The following is a 21978-nucleotide window of genomic DNA, read 5'->3' as shown; positions in this document are numbered from 1 at the left end:
GTCTGACCTCCTGCACAATGCAGGCCACAGAACCTCTCCCCTATGTCTGAGCTATTGAAGTTTAGGCATGGTGCCCCCTAGCATTTTGGTTTTTATGAATCCCATTCATAGGTGCCTATCTCCGGACATTTATTTTGTAGGAAACCTAACTCAGGCTTTGTGAATAGTATTGATTTTAAAGGTGCCTAAAAGTTAGGTATGACAACACTGAGCATTGTTATGCCTAAATCCCTTTATGCTAGAGGCTGGCAAGGGGAGTGGCATACAAACCAAGTCATTATAGCAATTTTACCCCATCTCAGGATTCCTACACAGATTAAGGTGGTTTCCTGGCTGTTTTGCTTCATTGGCTCAGCACAAAGCAGCCAGCTCAGACTGGAACACCCAGTTTCCTTTTTCTCTGATTAATTTCCTCCAGAAAATCGCCCCCTTTGAAATGATGCATGTCAGTAGCACATAACTTCTAAGAAGCCTGAAACGGCTTTTTCTACTTTATTCCTTCCCAGAAGCTTGAATTATATTTCCAGCTCTGTTGCTCCCCAGAAACATGAATGATTAAAGTTTCCTACTTCAGTGGGAGAAGACACGCTGATATTAATCAGTCCAGTCACTTTCAGAGCTTCTGCCACCATGTCTCAGGGTCATGAAGGACTTGGTCGACTGTTCAAAACGTATCCCTGCTCTGGGTTCCCTTTCACAGAGGACATACGTTTGGTAAATGGATGACCTTTTCTTTCCCACGCCTGTTTTTTTTTATTTTTATTTTTTTGTCAGAAGCTGCCCTTCATTTTCCCGTTAGCTTCTTTACCTCCGCTGGAAAATGTTGTAGCAAAACCCCGCTATTTTTAGGTGTCACTCTGAGCCCCTGCGGCTAGTGCATGAGCGTGTTGTGTTGCTACATAATCTTTTGAAGTTGAAACTTAGGTGGCGAACTCCAGGCTAGTAGATGGGGAACGGCCAAGCGATTAGAAACGATGATCAAAACCTGATTACAGTCTCTCGAGACGAAGCGTTTAGCTCGTTGCCTTGGGCGCGCTTCACACCCAAGTCTGAGAGGGAGACTCTGACGAGCGGTGTCTCTAGCCCCGCCCCGCCCCCGTCTCTCACGCTCAGGGGGTGGGGCGCCAGGCCAGCCCCACAGAAGACGAGCACTAGTTTGGCCTCCTCGCGTGCCGTACAAGCTCGCTGCTGGGGGACAGGAGAGGAGGAGGGGTCACTAAAATGGCGGCTAAGGTGAGCGTCTGTCCCCGCTCCAACTGTCGAGGGGCGGGGGCAGCTGTTCTTCCCCCGGGACACGTTAGAGGCGAGAGCAGATCGGGCGGGGACAGCAGTACCCCCCGACTCCCTCCCACAGCCGTTGCCTGCCGCCAGCTCTCCCCTCAGAGCCCGGGGGCGCGCCCTCCCGCCAGGGATCCTAGCCGGCCTGCTCCGCCGACGCTTCCTCTCGGGGTTCCTGGCTGCGCGGGGAGCCGGACGCTCCTTCCTACGGTGCTGCGGAATGGGGCCCCCAATCGACAGGGGCGTGCGGCTGGGAGAGGCATTGCCATTGCCCTGGCTGGTCTGCACGGCACCGGCCTGGGATGCTCTCTGAGCCTCCAGCACGGGCGGAAGAGGCACATGGGGGCTAGTTCGTACCGATGGCCCAGAGCCTGTGGCCGGGTGGAGTACCCACCATGGGGTCGGTGGGGGCCCTGCACTGTAGAGCGTGCAGATGGCACGACGTGGGTCTGTGTAGTCATAGTCACCTCACTTCCTCATTGGCTCTCTCCACGCTCCTGTTGTGTCTCCGCCTTGGCCACTTGTAGCCCCTGCCTTACGGTGGTTAACGTTGTCTTGATGACAGATGTATGGGGCTCAGTGTTGTAGACTTGTCCTGCTCGTTCATGATTAAGGCTACGATTTTGTCATGGATATTTTTAGTAAAAGTCATGGGCAATAAATAAATTCTCGGAAGCAGTGACCTGTCCCTGACTCTTAAAAAAAGGCCATGACAAAATGGGGAGGGAGGAGGGCCCAGCACCCTGCCCTGCTATGGCTGGGAGTTGCGACCTGTGTCCAGTGGCTGAGAGGGACCCCCCGCTGTGGCTGAGGACATGCCAGGGATCCCCCAGTGCCTGTGGGGGCTGGGGAACTCTGGGGGATTCCCCCCCCACCCCCCGCAGGCAGCTGGGGACCCGCCACTCCGGGCAGCAGGGGTATCCTGCATCTCCCGACCAACATGGGTGGTGGGGATAACCTGAAGCTCCCAGTGCCTGCAGGCTGAAGTCATGGAGGTCTGCAGAAGACACATTCCTTACTCATGATTACCTGTATATCTCTTAGGGTGTGCCAGAATTATCTGTTGGAGTCACTGAGTCACATTTTTTCTTGACATTTTAAAATGTGACTCTGCTTGTAGGTGTCTTGTATTGAGTTTATAGCCGTAGAGAAATATTGGCTTTCCTCTTATGTTCTGTTTAATAATGCATTTAATGCAGCATTTGTGTACACACCAATTTTAAATATTAGTGATTAAAAATAACAGCTGATAGTCATTTCAGATAACCTCCCCCCATTGCCACAAGAAAATAAAAATGAAACTTAACACACTTATATTGCATCATTCGACCAAAGCCCAATTAAATGGCTAGTGGAAACCAATGTTATAGTTTTGTTCCCTATGAAAGCTTGTCTACTAACTTTAAAATAAAAAAAAACCCTCTGATCTTGCACACCTCTCTGTGTATGCTTAAATTGGTTTGTAAGAGATTGGGTGCTAAAAGCATGTCACAGAGTGAAGTGTGGGAATTAAGATGGCCTTAAAAATGTTGTTTAAGGTCTAGTGTTTAACGGCTGGTCAGGTGTAAAAGCAATAGGTGTCAAATACAAATGTAAGCCCTAGATCCTGCAGTATATTGCATGGGGATGGACTGCTATGCCCACATGGAGCCCCTTTGACTTCAGTGTGTGTTGAATGTGGGTGCTGCAGACTCTTCTATTGTCTATGTCTATGGCTCAGCTCCTAAGGACTAATACTGCTAGATGATTGTTTCTTTAAAAATGCCCTACCAATTGAAACTTCCCCCTTCACAAGTGGGTAAGGAACTGACTCTTGAGTGTGAAGTTTTAATCTACCACTACTATGCCAAAAAAGCTTGAGGTACTGAGGAAGAATGTAAAACATATTAATTTTTTGATTAAATAGCAGATAGACTCCTTCACTTTTCAAATTCTCCAAAAAATAATTCTACCCTCCTTTTAAACATTCCAATTTGCATACTAATCAGTTACTTCTATCAAAACTTAGAGGGCAATGCAAAATAGAGCTTAGAACAATGTCTAAACCTAACCATTAAGTGGAGTTGAGACAGAAGCTTCCATAATGATATCATGGAGCATCACAACAACCTGTAAAGTAGATAAAATATTTCTAATGCTGTTTTTTTAAATTGAGGCATCAGAGAGGTAAAGTGACACGACCAAGGTATCACAACAAGATAATGGCATCTCTGGGTATAGACACACGAGTCCTGATTTCTAAAAATTTAACTCAACCAGTATATACACATTCTAAATGGAGGGCAGGAATAAAGTTATCAGTTGATGCACTATTGTATATAATTAGTAATGCTGATGTTCTTGCATCATAGATGTTTAACAGAGTAATATTCCCGATACTCCGAATTTTTTTCTTTTACTAAATTACTTCATGTTTTCTCTGTCCTCAGTTATAGAGCATACATTGCCTGTCATAATGTTCCCTTGTTACAAGTATACAAAAGATTCTCTTTTGAATTACAAAGGTAAAGTTGAAATAAAGGTTTTAAAAGAGTAATATCAAAGTGATTCTGAAAATTCTTGAGGTTTAGTGCTCATTTCTCTTTAAACACTTCATATGTTTTAATGTGGAAGAGAACAGGAATTTTAAGAGAGCTTAGAAATACTATTTGCTATTTTGGAATCTGCTCCTTGATAATTTTGACGGGCAGATTTCGTTTAATGGATTATTATTTTTAAAATTTTGTTGAGAAAATTGAAAAGAAAAAATCCTCTATATTAAAAATATAATACCTACATCTTGTCAGCCATGTTTCATATAATCGTATCTAGCCGTTAAATGATAATTATTTTTAATAAAACTTGAAGCAAAGTACACTCACTTATTGGAGAAACCGTGGGAGGAAATGAACTTCCAATGTGCAGTCTGTTACTTAAAATGGGAATGTAATCTGACATCTGATTGTAACTGAGGCACTTGCTTCAATGGAGTTATTCCAGATTGACAGCAGTAAAACTGTGATTACCCTTCCCCTCTAAAGGGTAGAGTTCCAGCTATTAGCTAGCCCCTCTTATCTGCTCAATAACATTGGTTTCTGCACTCTGAGGGCTGCTAGCCTTGCTTCTTGACAAAAGTGAAGTGGTGTCTGATTAAAATATGAAAAAAGACTGCAGAGAAAATTAGCTTTGTTAATAATTGTTCTTTTACAGTCCTTTTCACCTTAACAACATTTTGCAGATGTTGACTAAATTAATCCCCACAACACCCCTGTGAGATAGGTGAAATCAAAGCAGAGGTTAAGAACTTGATCATGCAAGATGCTGATACTTGCAGTCAAACCCAATATGCCTTGCCCAAAGCTAAAGAAGAAATAATTCTAAGAGCCAGGTTTGGCACTCCAAAGTTCCTGGCTCCCACTCGTGTGTTGAAAGGGTGTGTTGCACCCTTTTTACTTTGAAATTGGAACACAGAGTACAGTAATGTATTAAGAAATAAAATCATTATTTTGATAAAATGCTTGATAAGTAAATAACAAATGGACTATCAGCAAATTTAAAACCTGTCCGTATGCCATTGAGCGATATAATCACACATAATTTTACCAGTAAGATTGTCTGTTTCACACCCTGGCCATTCCCAACCTGTTATGCATGCCCTGTGCAGCTTGACTTTTACTTAATTTAAAAGAGATGTACAGTACCATGGAATAACTACAGCATTTCACATAACATATTCACTTTGCATTCATAAAAGTATACAAACAAGATTAATATTTTTATGAACAGCCTATAAGTACAATAGAAATGGATTCCTTATAAATAGTTGAAGTAATGTTTGGAAGATGCAATTACACATAAGAAAATATGACATTAAAACATGCTATATTATAAGTAATTAATGTTTTAAATACATACAATATATTGTAGACAACAGATGTTAAATGCTGCATAATTTTACATGAGACATAAACTATACCTAAAGGCCTCAACTAGGCTTCCATTCAGGTGTGCAAACAAATGTGTGAACGCTTTTTTCAGTACAAGCATGAATCAAACTGTTGCATAGTTCTTGTACCTGCTCACATGCAAGGGTTGTTTGACCCTACAAAATCATTGAAGCAAATGTGTGCATGCATACGTGCACCCTTACTGTGCATATTCATACAGGTTGAGTCAATGGGATGAAAATCAGGTTTGTTACCTAAAATTCAGTTAAGATGCATTTTCTTAAAAAGGATCTGTATACAGCTAGCCTGTGTACGTGGGTCGCGTTGTCTCAACCGTATTTGGTATATGAATATGACTGAGGTGCAAAGTCTGCTTATGAGACTGACAGGTTAGTGGTGCTTTATGGAAGGATCCACATTACATCATAAGAATAGCCATCGTGGGTCAGATCAGTGGTCCATCTAGCGTAGTATCCTGTCGTCCTGCAGCGGCTAGTGCCAGATGCTTCAAAGGGAATGAAAAGCCAGGGCAATTATCGACTGATCCATCCCTTGTTAGTACAGTCCCAGCTTATGGCAGTCAGAGGTTTAGGGATACCCAGAGCATGGGGTTCCATCCCTGACTGTCTTGGCTAATAGCCATTGATGGACCTATCCTCCATAACCTTGGAGCATCAGTGCTCCAAAGTTTGCTCTACTTTCTGATTTGTTTCCATATGGAATTCAAGATGTTGGTTTGAATCACAGAACACTAATCAATGGTTCTCAACCAGGGGTCTGGGGCCCCTTGGGGGCCAGAAGCAGGTTTCAGGGGGTCCGCCAAGCAGGGCTAGTGGTTTAGACTTGCTGGGGCCCAGGACAGAAAACCACAGCCCCACCAGATGGGGCTGAAGCCCAGGGCCAGGGCCGAAGCCTGAGCAATGTAGTTTTGCAGGGGCCCCTCTGGCTTGGGGTCCCAAGCAACTGCCCTGCTTGCTACCCCATAACACCAGCCCTGGCTTTTATATGCAGAAAACCAGTTATTGTGACGTAAGTGGGCCATGGAGTTTTTATAGCATGTGGGGGTGGGAGGGGGGAGCTCAGAAAGAAAATGGTTGAGATCCCCTGCCCTAAATGATCTGTCTGTCTGAGAACTGTGGAAGAGCACAAACTTTCAGTCCCTTGGTTTACCTGGCTAGGATTGTAACTGAAGGTCTTTTGATTTCCGCTTTTCCTGATCCTCTGACTTTCCTGTTATCCCAGGCTATTTAGAAGTGAAAAGGTTACCAGGGTGTTTGGGAGTAGCATGTACTACTAATCTGGATGGATTATTGTTCATGCTAAAGTCTTTCACTTTTTATTAATTTACTTTCTATAATATTTGTAGTAGTTATATTGTACAGACACACACAAAATGTCGATATGCATAGTTTGAGAATCCAAATATGTAAATAGTATGTTGGTGGATGAAAAGATTCATTATAAAGGAAAACGTTTGCTTTGAATTTTATTTGTCAAAGACCCATATAAGAATGATAACTTTTCAGTTTTTGTCAGTGAACACTGTGCCTCTGACTTAATTTTTCCAACACCGCTTCCAATTTTGCAGGTGTGCTATGGTAATTAAATATCTAACGGCTGTCATGTTCACCTGCAGTTAATTCCAGATGCAAAATTGGAGTCTTTCTGAATATAAAATCCTCTGGGCCAAATTCTGCCTTCATATGTGTGTGTGCGTGCGCAGTGCATCTTTCATAGAAGTCAGAGGGTGGTATGTGATTGTGTGTAAAGACAGAATTTGGCCCAGAGTTCTGTTTTCTTTATTTAAAAGAAAAAGTTAATGTACAGGATGGATTGATTTAAATCAGTAAGTTAAATCACTGATTTTAATCTTGTTTAGCATTAGTCAGTTTTGCTATTTTTGTAAACAAACTGATTCATAACAATTAAAATACATTGATTTGCAGCTAAATATAGATTTTACACTAAATTTGCTTCTTTTTGCCAACCAGGAGGATACACTATGTGTATACATATTTATTTAAGCCATTAGATTGCTTATGTTTATTTGGATACTTAATTTTCACACTTTTATAATGTTTGAAAATGGTGAAGGATGCATTTCTTATTTACTAGCTGATTAATTGTTTTGCTAGTGTTTTGTGTCAAGCTCTGTTTGGATGGAAATTCAATTTAAATGCACAAAAACAGCATTTTAAAGTGTTTTTATTTGTTTAAAAAAACTCCTGAATACATTAAACAAAAATTATCAAAGCATGTTTTGAATTTAAAACTAACAGATTTATTAAACAAAGAAAGTATCATATGTTAGTGAACTAAACAGTTTGTGGTCACCATGCCCTTCAGGATTTTAGAACTAGCAGATCTCATCCTCTCACACCTTGTTTTTATTCAGAGATTAGAAAACAATCTTTTTTGCTTTTTTTCAACTCCCACTAGTTTCTTAACTTCAACGGAATGAAGAAAATATTCACTCTGCCCCTATAGAAGAGGCTATTGCTGTTAAAAGCTTGTTTAGCACTCCAGCAAATTCTGGTTCAGCTGCTCAGCCAGGGACTTCTACCAGATCAGTGGTTTGGCTTTCTTTAAAACTTGGTAGCAAATGTATTGCTTAATACTGTTTGTTTTATTTATTTTATTACAGTATAGTAAGTTTAGGTCTTAAAACAGGTCATAATTTCAAATTTAATTTAAATGGGTTTATTTTTTAAAAGTTAAAAAATCCAATTTTTTTTTTTAAAGAATTGATTTTTATCCACCCTGTTAATGTATTTTTGAAGAGCTTGCCACCATAGGTTTTAGGCATGTCCTATCTATGGCTTACATGTGTCTGTGTATTTTGTTCATGTAAAGTGTTTGTGGAGCAGGTTGAATGCATAGACTGCAGGCGCTCTTAGCACTTAGCTCTTAGTTTACTGTCTTAACCAGAGGGCCTCAAGTAGTGTGGTGTGCAAGGACTACTTGAATGCATGGTAAATAAGCTGCCGAACTTACTAGTTCATTGTTTGTTCTCCTGTCTCTACCACTCCCAATTCCTGTAAAATTTGCTTTCTTCCACATGTACGGCTTGTGTCCATATGCATTGTATGGAGATGGGAACATTCTGAATTGATTTGCCTTTAAAAACACAACTGCTGTTGGTAAAATAATAATAAATCACATCATTTGTTTTTTTGCACTGTAGTTATTAAGAGAACCAAACAGACCTCATATGGGTGTGGAATAACATCTTCAGACTGTTCCCTTGAGATGCTTTCAAAAGGATAAGGGGTTTTGAAGTGTTAGTGGAAAAAAAAAAATCTAAGGCCACTACTCTGCAATTGATCAAATTGTATAATCCCTGTTTAAAGCAGCAAGATATCTGCACAGAGTTTGAAGGTAGGATATGGCTATATGTTAGATATAGAAAACTAAGTGGTCATGGAAGGCATCTGTGCTTGATATAAAGATATGCCGCTTGAAGAAGAGTTCACCTCTGTGAAATTACGACCCAGGCAACAGTTGCTAAAATTAGACCTATCTTGATCTGGTTGTTAAGTACTGGTTTTGTGAGAGAGAGCTCCTGAAGGCAACTTTGTTAAATACAGACACTTTTTTAAAAGTAACGTTTAGGATTTCAGTGTGTAACCTGCTTATTTGAGTCTTTTACCTTTTCTCACTTGAGATTTATCCCCACTTGCTGGGTATGTTTCCTTAGCTTTACACCACATTTTTGGAGGGAGAACACCAAGTTTGCAGAGTTTTAATGAGAAGAACGCTCTTCCAGGAGAGTCACATAAATGTGGAACATAGATTAAAGCATAATGGAGTCCTAAGTCTTTGAGTAGCAAGGCACTGTATGCTTTGTAGTCCTGTAGCTCTTTAATTTTCATACTTTTTGCAGAATCTGTATTTTTGATCTGATATTATTCCAGCACTTGGAAGTAGATTGTTTGAAATGGAGAGACTTAAAGCCCAAATTATGTAGGTATATTTTGACAGCTTTATTATTATACTTTGATGTGTTTTACCCCAGTTCTTCTATTATAGAAATTATGCTTTTAACAGTTTTTTCCCCTGGAAAATATAGCTATGCCAGAATTTTTCCACTTAAGCAAAATATCTGCTGTTCATGGTTCTGTGACCAAAAATAATGTCAAGACTGTCAGTCTGTTCTGTTTTATAAAAATAGTTTAGTCCTTTGGAATGAGATGGCTGATCTGCTTTTTATCTATATAAGAGACATCTAGAGCCCCGTGGTTTTTTGCAAATGCAAAATAACACAAAATGAAACAAAAACAACCTATAAAAAGGAAAAACTTACCCTGCAGCAGTAGCTCCTGTCCCACAGGGCTGGGCCCAGTCCCCCATTCCAGGCTTTGTGACCTGGTGCACAGAGTCGCAGTACCACTCACTCAAATTTGGCCCATCTGACCCCTGCTCCATTGGTCATGAAGGAGAGGTGGCTGGGCCAAACTTGAGCAGCGCTGCAACCCTGTGCATCAGGTGGGGATGGTTTTCCTAGCCTATGTTTGCCGGAAGCTGGGAGTGGGTGACAGGGAATGGATCACTTGATGATTACCTGTTCTGTTCGTTCCCTCTGGGGCACCTGGCATTGGCCATTGTTGGAAGACAGGATACTGGCCTAGATGGACCTTTGCTCTGACCCAGTATGGCTGCTCTTACGCAATACTCTGTTCTTATGCAATACCTGGAGCAGGAGGCTAGGCCTAGCCCTGTGGGACAGGAGCCATTGCTACGGGTTGAGTACAGGCAGGCTCACTCTGCAAACCCCTCCTACCCCCTGGGCACAGGACCCAACCACCACCTCTTCGTGGCCTCCCCCCAAGTTCCCTGGGAGCAGGACCTCATCCCCCAGGGATTCCCCCTATCTCCACCTAGGGACGGGACCTGCCTCCCAACTCTCCCCCCTCCACACACACCACCACCGCCACCAGGGGAAGGACCCGACCTGATACCTCCTCTGGGCCTCACACACACATCCCCATAGGCATGACCCTTTACCCTCCCCCAGGGTCACCCCCTCCACCCTGGGAGCAATACCTGATCCCCCGTCCCTCGCACCCACCCCAGGGGCCACCCAACCTCCTTCCCATGGCCTCCCACAGGCCCCCACTCCTAGAGGCAGGACCTACTGCTGCCCCCAGTCCTCCCACAATAAAACAAAATTCCCCGCAAATTAAAAAATTTAAAGAATTTAATGCAGGCTAAGAAGAACACTGTGATGTACTACACAGTACTGAGATCTCCTTTTGCCAACTTGCTGGATGGCATTGTAGGGAAACACTTTCTGATTGTTTTCAGTGACCAGCTTTCAGTCTAGAATGCCAAAGTCACTGAGAAACTCAGGAACCAAAAATAGTGGCTCTGAATACCCTATAATCCTAGTGAAATTTGGATCAATACTCACCCTGGATTCATCTCTAGAAAATAGTGTTTGAATTCATTCCTTTTATAAAGTGTTGCTTTAGGAACTATTAAAAGTTGTTCACTGTGAGCAATACTAGATGCTGCTTTTCATTTATGGCCTGATTCCATTGAAGCCCGTGGGAAGATTTCCACTGACTTTATTTGTGTTGGATCAGATCCTTAGTAAAAATAAAAAAGAGCACACACAAAAATGCATTGCAAATGTGGAGTAACTGAATTCTTATTTTAGAATTTCATGCTCGTCCATGACAAGGGATATTTTTCAATATAAATGCATTTCTTGCAATTCTTGTGATTAGTTCTTTGAAATAGGACAAGACTGGCATAAAATCAGACACAGGCACTTTACTGCTTTTCTGAAGTCATTCTCCAGATTAACAATGAAATTCCAATTTGATTTTTATGGCCTTGACTTGTGTACAGAAGTTTCCCTCTGTACTGCTTTTAGCAAGTCTGCAAGAGCTGAAGAGACTTTATGATCATACTTTCTTTCTATTTTTAATAACTTATTATAGGAGAAGATGTAAAATCCTAAAGAAACCAGAAATGTTTTGACTTTACCAGTGTAATATGAAAGTTCTAGGGCTCATTTGCATATCTTACTCCATTTCATCTTAATTATGTTTTACTTTGTTTAATTATGCTTTGAAATTATCAGTAATTTTTATTTTACTATATTTGACCTAATTATTAGGCTTTAAGAGGAGGACAAACTAATCAGTGGATATGGTGAAGTCTCTTAAATATAGCACAAGCATGATGTTTTTTTGCTGTTGTCATTTGATTCAATTTTTCTTAATAATAATTAAATTATTGGACAGTAAAGTGATTATCAGTTACATTTTGTGAGTCATTATACAGTTGTCTTTAATAGGCATCCAAAGTAAAGCAGTTAGTGCCATTCAAGAATTGGATTATTTTCACTATTCACTATATAACACTCTCCTTTTTAATTTACCACAGTAAACACAATGGTATACGTACTGAATTAAACAAAACTAGCTTTATTTAATGAACAGTATCCTCTCTACACCCTTCTCACTTACGTTAATATTTGACTGTGGTTCCCCTTTCCTCTGTATTGCAACCTAGTATCACTAGTCCTGGAATAGAATGTCACAATTAAAACAAAAAGAAAAGGAGATTTGATTTATTTTATTTGATGCATCTGATGAAGCTCACTTCATCAGATGCATCTGTAGCTCACGAAAGCTTATGCTCAAATAAATTGGTTAGTCTCTAAGGTGCCACAAGTACTCCTTTTCTTTTTGTGAATACAGACTAACACGGCTGTTACTCTGAAACAATTAAAACAAATTCTGAGAATGTTCCACTGGTAATAATAAATATAATAATAATGTAAAGAAAGTTTGTTTTAATGTAGCATATCTACAAATGGCTGAATAGAAATATGTATACACTTTTTAGAGGTTCACATCCTTTCATAAACTATCTTTTGTATCTCAGACCATGGCATTTTATTCCAGGACTTGTTATAACAAAGACAGTTATTCATGTGGTGTTTGTTTCCTGTTTTGATTGCTGCCACTCTTTCTCTTGATAGTCTCCCTAAATCTTTACTCTCAAAACTTCACAAGGTTTCAGGAAGTGAGACCATATTATTTTCTCCTCCACCACCACCACTGTCTGTCATTGGAACACAACTGAAAAATTTAATTAAAATTGTTGGCTTTGTGCTCACGATCAATGTGAATTCTTAAACTATTTTTCCAATAGCAGTTCAAAAAAATGCTGTGGAGCAAATCCATGCTATTGAAAATAATTACCTTTTTTTTTTAAATTTCCTTGAGCTTTTACCACCCTTTAGCTCTCTAGCCTTATATCCTCTTGCCCTCTCTGCTCACTATACACTTTTAACCTTTGCATTCTTCTCTTACATTTGTGCCTGCCTCATCTGCCTAGCAGCTCTTTACCTGTCTTCCAATACAGTGAGTCAATTCATGTCTTTATCTGTTGGCTTATTGCTTTGCTTTTTGTTCTGGATATATTGACTCTTTCTAAAGTGGTGGGTGTAGCATACTATACAAGAATAGATTGTGCTGTCTTGTAAGCACTGTGTTCTGTATTTGAATAAACAGTTGTCCAAATTAATTAAAATTGTTGGCTTTGTGCTCACGATCAATGTGAATTCTTAAACTATTTTTCCAATAGCAGTTCAAAAAAATGCTGTGGAGCAAATCCATGCTATTGAAAATAATTGTGTTGAATTATGCCATTTGGAATTCAAGACGACAGATGAGGAGTATGTACTATTAATTTATTTTAGGGAATTGAAATCAGACATTCTGCCACTACTCACGGCATCCAAGCATGTATCAAATGTCTTAGTTGCCCACTTCATTTAAGTGGTCTCCTACAGCATGTGTGAATCTCATATGCTTAATGATCTGTCCCACCTTGTATTTATCTCAGACCCCTTGGTTACCGTCTGCACACCTAAAGAAGAACTCTGTGTAACTCAAAAGCTTGTTCCTTCCACCAACAGAAGTTGGTTCAGTAAAAGATATTACCTCACCTGCATTGTCTTTCAAATGTAGATGTCAGGAATACTGTATATTATGTTGTCATATTTTTCTTCATATTTATAAAGAATCAAAAATGCTTTTGGTGAACCCTTTACAGAGTTGGGGAAAGTGACTGGTAGGAGAAAAGGAAATGGAGGAGAAGTAAAAAGATCAGACACAAACAAAAGTATAGTAAATATTATAGCAGACAGTTTACATTTGGGTGACAATGAAAGGATGCAATAATGAAAAAGAAAGGGAAAGAAAAGATAAGTTAGATTTAGAGTTAAAATTGATTAAATAATGTGTGCTATTACAGTACCATCATGATCTAAAAATGTCAGTTTTAGAATCAGAGTTCTTGCTGTTCCTTATATTTCCTCAGCTATCTTATATTATAAACACCTTGAGACACGGACAGTGTCATTTCACGTTTGTGCAGTGCTTAACACAATGAATCCCGAGTCCTGATTGTATCCTTTACATGCTATTGCAATACAAATGCTAAATAATAATACTCTTGATTATTAGAATATTCAGCTGTATTTGGACTTAAGCTGAATGCAGTATATATTTTTCAGAACAAATCGTCTTGCCATTCTAATCATATCTATGAACAGTATCAATTATATGGTAAGTTTCATAATTTGGAGGGATGAGCATGAAGTTGGAAATCACACAACCCTAAATTCAAATCCTTGCTCTGTCACTCATTTGCTAATAAAAGGCAGCTTCTTTAAACCAACAGTATTGTAGTTTATTGCACAGTGGTGTGAGGAGAAGAAGAAATTTTGGCCAATGACATGAGAGAAATCTCCAGTTCTTACAAATAATGCTGTGGAAACTTTATTGTTTAAACAGAATAGAGAGGACCTCATGCACTTGAAACATCCATACAATAAATTGCATAGGACATAATTTACCTCACTCAGAAGTCTAAAGGAGAAATCAACCTTGTTTTGATTTGATTATGATGATCTGAGAGCTCTAGATATTTCAAACCTGAGCATATGGTTTTCACTGATGTCATTGAAAAGGATATTACAAGCTTTTCCTCTATCCGTGATTTCTAGAGAGATGCTTAGGTCAGAAATATGTATTTACTTGCAAGTTATTGTAAAATCAGATTATGGGCTAACTAATCAAAGAGCAGTGGAGTATGAAAACTTCTATTAAGGCACTAATGATTGTCCCATTTGTAGTATTTTGATGACTAATTGCAGTTTGTCATTGGCTTGTTATATATCAGAAATACATGCTAAATTTTAGTTAATGTTAAATTCAGATCTACCTTACGATTACTCTCGTAGCCATGACATTGCTTTTATGTAGTTCAAAATATATATTTTTCAGGACTATTTTTACAACGACTGTGAGATTTGGGAGTATGGAAGGAACATTTTTCTGATGGTTTTCAGTAGTGACAGCAAAACTCTTGGGCCTTTGGATTGCTCTGCTGGGTGAATGTTTTTAAGCAGAAAACCAGTGATAGGTAGACAGTGTGGAAGTGGTACTAGAAGGTTACAGGCTGCACTATTTTTCAAACTACTTTTCAATGAGTATAATATTGATGGTGCCTTTGGATAAGGTCATGCATTATATCCTCAGTTCTGGAAGAAAATTGATATGATTATTAAAAACAGGGACGGGGGAAGAAAATTAATTTATTTTAAAAAATCAGGAACAAAAAGATGGAGTATTTAATTCACTTCCATGCCAGATTTCTGTTAGGCGTGGGGGGATGGGCATTAAGGAGTTGGTTACAGCTTTCCAATCCTGTGTTGCATGGCTCTTGCCTAATTATACCACTAGCATAAGTGTATGCCTACACAGGGATAAAAGCCCCCACAGCACGGCTATGGCTGACCGGGGTCAGCTGCAGGTATTTTATCTCCATATAGACATACTCTAGTGACCTTAAGCCAGTGGAGGATAGGTGTGGTTTTGCTATGCTAAGCCCCATTTGTCCGTCTACTCCAGAACTGTGGGAAAGGGTTGGCACAGGAGGTGGCTATGCCAGCAGAGTCTCTTAAATGGGGGAATTAGATTATGCCCGGGCTTCAGGAACCACGTCTTCTGCTGCTGCTCCTTTTCAGTCAGCAGTGACACCAGGGCTGCCTGTACTTCCTCAGAAAAGCTCATATCTACGTTAAATTCAGTGTCTGCCTCGCCTTCCCCAGCTGAACATGGCAGGCGTAAGAAGGTCAACTTCAAAAGCACCTATGGAACACCATGAGGCCTCACTCAGATCCAGGTTACAGAGATGCCCCCTGTACCTTGGCCTGAGCCCTAGAGGAGTACTCCTCCCAACTTGATGTTTGACTCAGGAATGTAATGACTAGAGTGAAGGACCCTTCATTTGGGCTTTCTCATAAGAGTAAGGGACACTCATAAACAGAAGAGCAGATTCTCTGCTAAGAGAAGAGATCCCTTCCTGATCCTGTCCAGGTAAAGCAAGACTTCATGCCTAGAGCACAAGGATTTAGGTCCTCCTAAGCTTGATGACTGTTGATTAGAAGGTGCACAGGAGCAAGGCTCTATCAGTGCCATTCCTTGCATCGCCACTGATGCTGACCATAGTACCAACTAAAACAAAGCATCGGAGCTGAGGGACCGGGCATGGTGGGTACAGACAAAGACCATGTAGTCAGACACTTCTTTACTGGAGGTACCATCACAGCCCTATAAGGATTACTAAGAGTCCCTTTACACTGACTCTGATGGCATAAGTTGATGTGATGCAGCTTTCAGAGGTTCCAGTATCTTGCAGAACTCCAGAGGATATCTTCATCCTTCCAGACCTGCAGTCTGCCTTGTTGTTGGGACCAATCGTAGCAGGGAGTTTGTATCAGTAGAGGACATGGATTTAGGGAGAAGCCCATCTCTCATCCCATCCATGGTACCAGTGTTGATTCCATCCCCACCTAATTCCGAGATATGCTGTGGTGGACACCTAGTACAATTTCCCCATGACTGAAGGGCAATGACTGTGGACAGGTGGATGCTGGATATCATCCATTCCGGCTATATCATCGAGTTTCCTTCCCCACCGCCTCCAAACCCCCTTTCTTGTTCCTCTTCAGGGACCACTCTCATGAGGAGGTCCTCCTTCAGTAGGGAGACTCCTTTCTCCAGTCCCTGCAATGGTGTGAGTACATCTACAGCATCAAGGAAAAAAGGATTTTATTCCAAACATGTTCTAGTCCCCAAAATGACCTCTATAGGGTGACCATAGATTCAATCAGAACAACGGGGTATCTCCTTATGTATAGATTCCTAGCCATGGGAAACCTGGTAGATCAGGTTATATACAACCTTTGGACATGGGTCTGGATCTACCTTACTGTACTGGGTCACATGGTGTCATGTACTTATATAATGCCATTTGCCACATTCCACCTCTGCTGCCTGCAGGCTTGGCTTCGAACAGTACACATACTGAGCAAACGCAGCATGAACATTATAGTGGCACTGCCCATCAAGATAAGGGATTCTCTGACTTGGTGGAAAGCTCCTGCACAAGTTCCTTTCCTGTGCTCCATGCCTGACAGGACAGTAATCATGGACTCTTCCTTGTTAGGTTGGGGCACTCATATGGACAGTCACACAGTACAGGGTGATTATATGCATTCTAGTTTCCTAGGGCATCCAAACATCCTGGAATTCAGAGCAGCCCAAGAAAGATTCAGGGCAGTCTTACCATTAATCCAGTCTCATCACATTCTCATAATGTCAGACAATATGACAACCATATCTGATGTAAACAAACAGGAAGGAGTAAGATCCATTCCTCTGTGTACAGAAGTGGTCAATTTATGGAACTGGTGTATCAAGAACCACATCAGCATTGTACCTCCCAGGAACCCAGAATTTGCTGGTGGACAGCCTCAGCAGGCACTTTGTCACTGACTATGAGTGGAAGTTACACAGCTTAGTGATGAAGAACATCTTCACTCAGTGGAGAACATCTACCTGGGTCCTGTGGTCAGCTACTCACTCAGCTTTTCCCAGCCGCAGCCCTCTCCAGGGCTGCTTTTAACCCCTTCAGGGCCGGAGTGGGGTGACCACCCCGCTACAGTAAATTAAGTGTCTGTTTTTCTGTTCTGGAATGCTTTATAACTTTTATGGACAATTTCGATAAAGAAATTGAAATCAAAAGTCTTTTCCTGTTCCTTATATTATGGTCAGTGTAGTGTTTCTTGTATAGAGTAGGTTTCTACTGGTAGAGCTGCACCCATGTTTGAGTGTGTGTTTGTATAGTGACATCTGTATTTTTTTCAAACTGATTTTTCAAAGAAAGTACATAGGCTGACTGAACCAGACATCAACAGAGTCATGTGAAGATGAATATCAAATGAAACAAATGCTAAAATGAAAAGGATAGTTAATAAATTAAGCCAGTGGCACTGAGAGTGAACAGGTATTCAAGATGCTATATGCACATTCCTTTTTTAAATTCATTTTTTCTTACTGTAAAACAGTAAACAGACTATACTATTATCTCCCAAGGGTCAGTTGAAAATATATTGTATTTGAACAGAATTATCTAATATTGTCAACAACATTTGCAAAAAGAAAAATGTTATCTGTTTGCTTATGCCACCTTCCATATTTCACTTAAGCATTAAACAAAACCAGGCTGGTACGCTACTGGGAGTGGAGATTACAGCAACCCACTTTGAGTTATATAAGTCAGTGTTTAACATGTATCTAAAACATTAAGCAACCCAACACAACTGTGAGACAGGCAAGTATTAACCTTTTACTGTTAGAGATTTAAGGCCAAGATTTTCAAAGTGGCCAGTGACTTTTGGATATCTGTCTTGGATATACTGGGCCTAATTTTCTGAGGTGCTAACCACTTGCAGTTCCCATTGACTTACATTAGAGATGTGGGTGTTCAGTACCTCAGAAAATCAGGCCTAAACTATAAATTTTGGCACAAGTGACATGCCCATGGTCACACAGCCAGTATATGGCAGAATCTGAAATAGAACTCAAAGATAAAACGTACCTTCTCCATAAAATTCTTCTTAGTATTTACTTGTGTATGTATTGTAACACTGAGAGTTTACTAGTAAAATCCAATATTTGAGAAGCAGAGTTTATTAATATACATGGTATGAGCTGTCTTTAAATAGAAAGCCTTTGCGGTGAGGGAAATATATATTCTTTAGCACCACCTCTTTCTTCTTTGTTTATACAGCACATAGCAAAATGAGGCTGAACCATGACTGGGTCTCCTATATGCTATTGCAATGCATATTCTTTCTGATGTATTATTGATTTTGTTTGACAAAATCATTCTGTCAATGTTACTTTAAATAAGATGAGTATAGTCAGAAGTACCCAAACGCAGCATTATGGTACCGGCCGTAATAATAGCTGTGGGAAACAGTATTGCTGCTTTCTGAAACTGAACTAGCTGATATAACAGTGCAATCTTAAACTGCATCTCAGAGGTAATTCTGATAAATAAAAAATTGCTAAAAAACTAGTAGTAGGGCCATACCAATACAGTGGACTGCACTTTTCAGGCACTGGATCTCTTTCAAAGTGAATGCTCTTGTACTTTTGTTGTATCAAAAAGGTTTCTGATGTTTTTTGTGTGATAGAAGTGGATTTTAAGGGGTACTTTCTTAATATGGTTTTTAATTTAAAATCATTTGACATGCTTGGTCTGTTATTAGATCAGTCACATCAGTGTTACTAGAATGACCTCTGGATTTTAGTGAAGAGGAGAAAAGAGTTTCCAAATAAAGATATATAGATATATATTTTAATCTTTGTCTCTCTCCCAGATGGCAAAGCTAGCAGCTATCCCTGCTGGTCTGGCATTTGTGTCTATTAATATATATGCTGCAACAGAAGAAGAATCAAAAGCCCAGTCAGTGAAGCCAAATCAGGTAAGATTCTTGCTATTGTCTAATGCATTTTTTAACAATAAGTGGATGTATACAAACACCAGTGAATCTTTATTGTACACTATATCCTAGAGAAAACATAATAATAATATTTAGAAGATGTTTTGGAATGCTATAGCACTGCTTTATATGCTACTACAAATGATCAAAATATAGCCAGAATTACAGAAAAAATAGTTTTAAAGTTTAATATAATAATAGATTTTATAGATGTAGGCCAAGCAGGCGGGAATACAGTTGTCACAGATCCTAGCAAGTGACCCCTCCTGGCCACTCACTAGGATTGCTATGAGGGGAATCCAAGCCTCTCTGTCCTTTGGTCCCCAAGTTGTATTAAGCCCCTGGAATCTGAACAGAGTCCAGCCACTGCCCCAATCTTGGGAACTTTAGTCGCACTGTCAGGGCACAGACCTTTTATGTGGCATCCCTTTCAGAGAACTGGAAAATGTTGTCCATCTGCCTGGCCCCTTGGACTAATACTGGCTCTTCCAAACGCCCTTGTACTTAAACACATCCTCTCCCAAAACTCCACCCAAAATGTGAGAAGCTTCTGGTTCGTGGTTAATTCTAAGGGGGATGCAGCAGTTGTGAAGCAGTTAATTTGCATGCACACTTTGCAGAGTCTAACACGTTTGTTTTTTTACTTAATCATATAAAACACAGACGAGTACAGCTCATACAGAACAATAAACATCTTAAACTGCAGTGTCCTTCACTTTCTAGCGGGTCACTGGGGATCACAGATGTTCAGAAAAGCAGGCAGGCAGGGTGTCTCCTGCTTCATAGAGGTGCTCTCCCTCTCGTGAAGTCCCTTACTCAGTTTCTGTGACCTTGCTGTTTCCTGCCTCCCTGCTTCCTCTTCTCATTTGGCTCGTTATTTAACCTCCCCCACCCCACTGCCTTTGTTTTGTCTTTTGGGTAACTTTCCACTGCTCCTATCTTCCCTCCCTCCTCTCTCCCGCCTCCCCTCCCCCCCACCTTCAGAGGAGTCCACTAAACTTGATTTCCAAGGATACAGCTGTGTTTCTCTATAACTTTTTGGTGTGGCTGAAATACTGTCATTAACCTCAAGTATATTCCATTGTCCGTATCTGGTGTGTACAAGCTACAGGACCTGTCAGCATTGATGGAACTACGTACATATAGGCCCCCATTTTTTCATAATACAACTTCACAATATCAACCAGAAGTCATAAGTTGCACAGATGTAGCCTCAATTCATCACAACAGTATTTACTGAGACTTACATGTTACTATTGCTCTAAAGTTCAATTTTAAGTAATATCACACATTTAGATATATCTGTATTAATATTAAAAAGACTGGTTTTCCAATTCTTGCCCTCTCATTTTCTAAAGTAGGGGTGTGTGTGTGAGAGAGAGAGAGTGACTATATCATACTCAGTAATAAGGCTACTAATTAACACTTATATAATGCTTCTCATCTCCAAGAACTTTATAAGAATTAATCCGCACCACAGTTTTGTAGGTTTATAGATATAACATGATATGGAGGCTTTGTTGTATTATGGGAAGAAAGAGCATTTGCTATTTTCTTTAAAGTTGTTTCTAAAATTTAGTATTTATATCTAATGACTTTTATATGTTTCTGAAACTAGCTCGCTAGAATAGATTCTTTTTCCTTTCAGCTTCCCATTTATTGTGTGCCGCCTCTGAAATCTAGATACGTTGAAGAAGACCCTGGTCGTTTGCAGGTGGGGTTTTCTACATTAAGAAAGACAACTAGTCATTATGTTGAGTGGTGCAAGGTAAGAAATATAGTTTGATTGATGCTTGAAGACAAAATCTTCTGGAATTCCTGATTTAACACTTGAGTACAACATTAAAGTACAGCATATTCCATCCAATTTGTTGGGCACTTCATTAAATCAGAATTGCCATGGTATGTAGGGGACAAGTATGAATAATATTCTTGGCCTAAGCTTAGCAGGGAGCCAAGAAAGGTGTGCAGAGAGTGAGATGACCTGTTCAGTCTCCCTGCAGTCCAAACCAAACAGCAGTGACCCTGAACAGGTCCCTTTCCGTCTGCCCCTGGATTTCACAATTATGACAGCATCTAATGGCAGCATTCAGAATCACTACTTGGTTGAAACAAGAGTGGAATATGTTAATATATTGTTTTTCCAATGCTATTACATTTTACTTTTTGTCTCTTTAATCTAAATGACTTTTAAAAATAAAGTATTATGTCCACCGTCACTGAATAGGCATAGTCACTGAGGCATAAGTCTTTGCTGGAATGGGGCCCAATTTTGAATTTACATTGTAACTTTACTTTTCCCCAACTGCATTGGTTGAAATGGATTTGTGGAAAAATGGAACGCCTGGGAATATGCAAGTTCTAGGACTTCCAATGGTTTGCTTGATTAAATCATTCAAATAGCAATATTTTACACAATGAACACAGTCATTAAATAGTAATACTAACTCCTAAGACCACGTGGTCAGTTCCATATTTTTAAAAGTTCACATCTCAAACTACAGATGTCAGTGTTAAGAAATTTAGAGTAATAAGAGTTACTTCATAAATGATCTGGAGAAAGGGGTAAACGGTGAGGTGGCAAAGTTTGCAGATGATACTAAACTGCTCAAGATACAGTCAAGACCAAAGCAGACTGTGAAGAACTTGAAAAAGATCTCGCAAAACTAAGTGATGGGGCAACAAAATGCCGAACGAATTTTAATGTGGATAAATATAAAGTAATGCACAGTGGGAAAAAATAACCCCAACTATACATACAATATGATGGGGGGCTAATTTAGCTACAGCTAATCAGGAGAAAGATCTTGGAATCATTGTGGATAGTTCTCTGAAGACGTCCATGCAGTGTGCAGCGGCAGTCCAAAAAGCAGACGGGATGTTAGGAAAAAACAT

General features: G+C 40.1%; 1 protein-coding gene across 2 annotated transcripts in view; it reads left to right on the top strand.

The window, feature by feature from the left end:
• The first annotated feature begins 1054 nt into the window (after positions 1-1054).
• The window catches only part of APOOL (apolipoprotein O like), a 51281-nt gene continuing 30357 nt past the window's right edge, over positions 1055-21978 (top strand). Inside the window, exons 1-3 of one of the 2 annotated variants that reach the window (XR_012641051.1) lie at positions 1055-1233; positions 18961-19065; positions 20732-20851. Coding sequence is in view for 1 of the 2 variants with exons in the window: in XM_074964464.1 (XP_074820565.1) it covers positions 1222-1233; positions 18961-19065; positions 20732-20851 (237 nt within the window). In the remaining variant the exon portion in view is untranslated. The remainder of the gene's footprint in view (positions 1234-18960; positions 19066-20731; positions 20852-21978) is intronic. The other variant, XM_074964464.1, reaches the window with a different exon arrangement.

Source organism: Natator depressus, chromosome 9 (assembly GCF_965152275.1).
Source record: "Natator depressus isolate rNatDep1 chromosome 9, rNatDep2.hap1, whole genome shotgun sequence".
Taxonomy (NCBI): domain Eukaryota; kingdom Metazoa; phylum Chordata; order Testudines; family Cheloniidae; genus Natator; species Natator depressus.
This window is presented reverse-complemented; position numbering and strand designations above follow the sequence as displayed.